General features: G+C 45.7%; 1 protein-coding gene across 1 annotated transcript; it reads right to left on the bottom strand.

The window, feature by feature from the left end:
- Positions 1-1,965: 1,965 nt before the first annotated feature.
- LOC110893495 lies at positions 1,966-2,961 on the bottom strand. The gene is made up of 2 exons (XM_022140602.1): positions 2,499-2,961; positions 1,966-2,192 (listed from the first exon to the last, which is right to left on the bottom strand). Exons 1-2 carry the CDS (start codon positions 2,959-2,961, stop codon positions 1,966-1,968), a joined length of 690 nt encoding a protein of 229 aa, XP_021996294.1.
- Positions 2,962-3,258: the final 297 nt, after the last annotated feature.

Below are 3,258 nucleotides of genomic sequence, written 5' to 3'. Positions count from 1 at the left end.
CGCGAATTAGGGCTTTGAGATCATTCTGGGCTTGAGCGTTACGAACACTATATACATATCTTTGTCGACTGAGGGCATCGGTTACAACGTTAGCCTTGCCTGGATGGTAGTGTATCTCGCAATCATAGTCGTTGAGAAGTTCAACCCATCTGCGTTGGCGCATGTTCAGTTCTTTCTGGTTCAAGATATGTTGTAGGATCTTATGGTCGGTGAAGACCGTACACTTTGTACCATAAAGACAGTGTCGCCATATCTTCAACGCAAAAACAACTGTATCGAGTTCGAGATCATGGGCAATTTAGTTCTTCTCGTGGACCTGGAGTTGTCGAGACGCATACGTGATAACCTTGTCTTGTTGCATAAGAACACAACCAAGTCCTAGGTTAGAGGCATCGCAGTCAACAAAGAAATCGTCGTTTCCATCGGGAAGAGTGAGGACAGGAGTGGTGCAAAGCATACGCTTGAGTGTTTGAAAGGGTTCCTCCTGTTTGGAACCCCAAACAAAAGGTTTGTCCTTCTGAGTTAGGGAGGTGAGAGGTACGGCGATTTTTGAAAAGTCAGCAATAAATCGACGGTAATAGCTCGCCAATCCAAGGAATGAACGGATTTCAGATGGAGACTTTGGCGTAATCCAACTCTTAACTGCTTCAATATTCGCGGGGTCGACGTGAATTCCTTGATTGTTAAGGATGTGACTGAAGAATTGAACCTCCTCGAGCCAAAATTCACACTTGGAGAACTTGGCGTAGAGGCGATTTCCTTGAAGAAGTTCGAGAACTAAATGAAGATGTTGCGCATGTTTGGCTCTCGACTTCGAGCTGATAAGGATATCATTGATAAACACAATAACGAAACGATCCAAAAAGGGTTTGCACACACGGTTCATCAAGTCCATGAAGGCCGCGGGTGCATTTGTGAGACCGAAAGGCATGACAACAAATTCGTAGGACCATAACGAGTACGAAAAGCGGTTTTCGGAATGTCTTGCTCTTGTATACGCAAATGATGATGACCAGAACGCAAATCGATCTTCGAGAAACACGTAGTGCCTTGAATTTGATCAAATAAGTCGTCGATTTGGGGTAGCGGGTAGCGGTTCTTGATAGTAAGCTTGTTGAGTTCCCTATAATCGATGCACATTCGAAACAATCCATCCTTCTTTTTCACGAAAAGGACAGGTGCGCCCCATGGTGATGTGCTAGGGTGTACAAAGCCTTTATCAAGCAATTCCTAGAGTTGGTTGGACAGCTCGCGCATTTCAGATGGAGCAAGGCGATAGGGAGCTTTTGCAACAGGTGTAGCACCAGGAATAAGATCAATACGAAAATCGATATCTCGAGTAGGAGGTAAACTAGGTAAATCGTCAGGAAAAACGTTAGGAAAATCACAAACCAAGGGAACGTCTTTCACAGTTTTCTCCTTCTTCACTGGTACTACGATATGGGCTAGAAAAGCAGTGTACTCCTTGCGTAAGTACTTGCTCGCTTGAATACACGACATGAGCTTCAAATCATTTGAGAGTACTTCACCGTAGACACATAGCTGATCACCGTTTGAAAGAGAGAAACGAATCATCTTTTCGAAACAAACAACTTCGACACGATTCTCACGAAGAAAATCCATTCCTACTATGACGTCAAAGCTACCTAGTTGCATAGGTATGAGATCGATCGGAAAGATGTGATTGTTGAGTTCGAGAGTACAATCACGAAGAATAGAACTGACGATAACGGTTCTTCCGGTGGAAACTTCTACGTCGAACATCGTTGGGAGGTTAGCGCGTTTATGTTTTAGAAGCTTTTTGAATTCAAATGATACAAAACAGTTATCGGCTCCAGTATCAAACAAGCATGAAGCATAAATACCGTTAACAAGGAACATACCATTTACAACATTGTTGTCAGTCTGAGCCTGGCGGACATTGATGTTGAAGGTTCTTCCGCGGGCTGCTTGCTGTGGCTGCTGCTACTGTTGTGGTTGCTGTTGTGGTGGTGGTTGCTGCTGCGGTTCTTGCTTCACAACACAGTGCGGGCAGACGTTAGCAAAATGATTTGGGTCACCGCACGTGTAGCAAGCACGTGCATTAGCAACCTGTGCAGAAGCTGCTGGGTTAACCTGAGGAGCGAGAGGTTGAGCTGGCGGTGCTGGAGGAGCTGGAGGAGCTTGCCGACGGGGGCTTGAGCGGCAGTGAGCTGTAAAGTTCCCATAGAGATTGCAGTTTACATAGAACCGGCAGTTCACTCCTACTGGGTGATGATAAATGCAAGTAGGACACAGTGGGTGAGTACCAGTATACGCACGCTTAGCAGGCGGTGCGTTGGTAGTAGCAACTTGACGATTCTGGTTGTTGGGCGGTGCTGTGACTACCGCGTTGTTCTTGCTCGATTTCCTTCGCTTGCGATTCTGACGACTGGGCTTTCAAGCTTGAGATGCTGTAGGGTCGGTTCTGGGAGTTGTAGTAACCTGATTGAGACTTTTGGATGAGGTTTTGAAAGCACCAGCCAAGACTCGCTTGTCGTTGATCTCAGCTGCAAGCTGATAAGTTTCCTCAATCATTTCAGGTCTCACAGCTTGGATAAAATCAGCTAAACAATCAGGAGGAGCTTGAATATATTTCTTGATAGTCTTATCAGGTGTGTCCCCCTGGCTTGGACAAATAATGCTCAACTGTTTGAAACGAGCGGTGAGACCCGCGTTATCACCTCCATCTTGCTTGATGTTCCAGAATTCATTCTCTAGCTTCTTGACTTCGTGGGGAGGACAAAATTCCTTCATCATGAGCTCCCTGAGCTCCTCCCATGTGAGACCATAAGCTGCATCATTTCCACGCCTGTTACGTTCGGCGGTCCACCAATCAAGTGCCCTTGACTGAAAGACTCCAGTGGCGTTAACAATGCGGAGATTTTCAGGACATCCGCTTTGACGAAAGGTAACTTCGATCGCATCAAACCATTGAAACATTGCACTGGGTCCATCTTCCCCAGTAAAGTTTGTAGGACCACATGCTTTGAACTGTTTAAAGCTGAATGAAGCTTTCGGAGAGTCATTCTTAGAATCCACCGAAGATGTGCTGCTGGTAGCATTGATTCAATGACGATCTGGGGGATCACCTTGGCCACGAGAGAGGCGATTCGTTTATCAGCATTGTTCCTCTGAACAGTTCGGCGAGTATGAGAGCCAAAGGAAGACATTGTCAAGTGTGAGTTCTGCAGCAGATACAACATACTTTATTATTATCATTATCATTCAGGTAAAGCT

This window comes from Helianthus annuus, chromosome 12 (assembly GCF_002127325.2).
Source record: "Helianthus annuus cultivar XRQ/B chromosome 12, HanXRQr2.0-SUNRISE, whole genome shotgun sequence".
NCBI classification, from domain to species: Eukaryota; Viridiplantae; Streptophyta; class Magnoliopsida; order Asterales; family Asteraceae; genus Helianthus; species Helianthus annuus.
The sequence above is the reverse complement of the archived record's forward strand: the minus strand, read 5'-3'. Positions and strand labels throughout refer to the sequence as shown.

What these genes read in the sequence shown, in the direction of transcription:
- LOC110893495 (XM_022140602.1), bottom strand. Translation starts at nt 2,961, where the DNA reads ATGTTTCAATGGTTTGATGCGATCGAAGTTACCTTTCGTCAAAGCGGA. An exon ending in CGACAAGCGAGTCTTGGCTG is followed by an intron (nt 2,193 to 2,498) that starts GTGCTTTCAAAA and finishes GGAACTTTACAG; the next exon opens with CTCACTGCCGCTCAAGCCCC.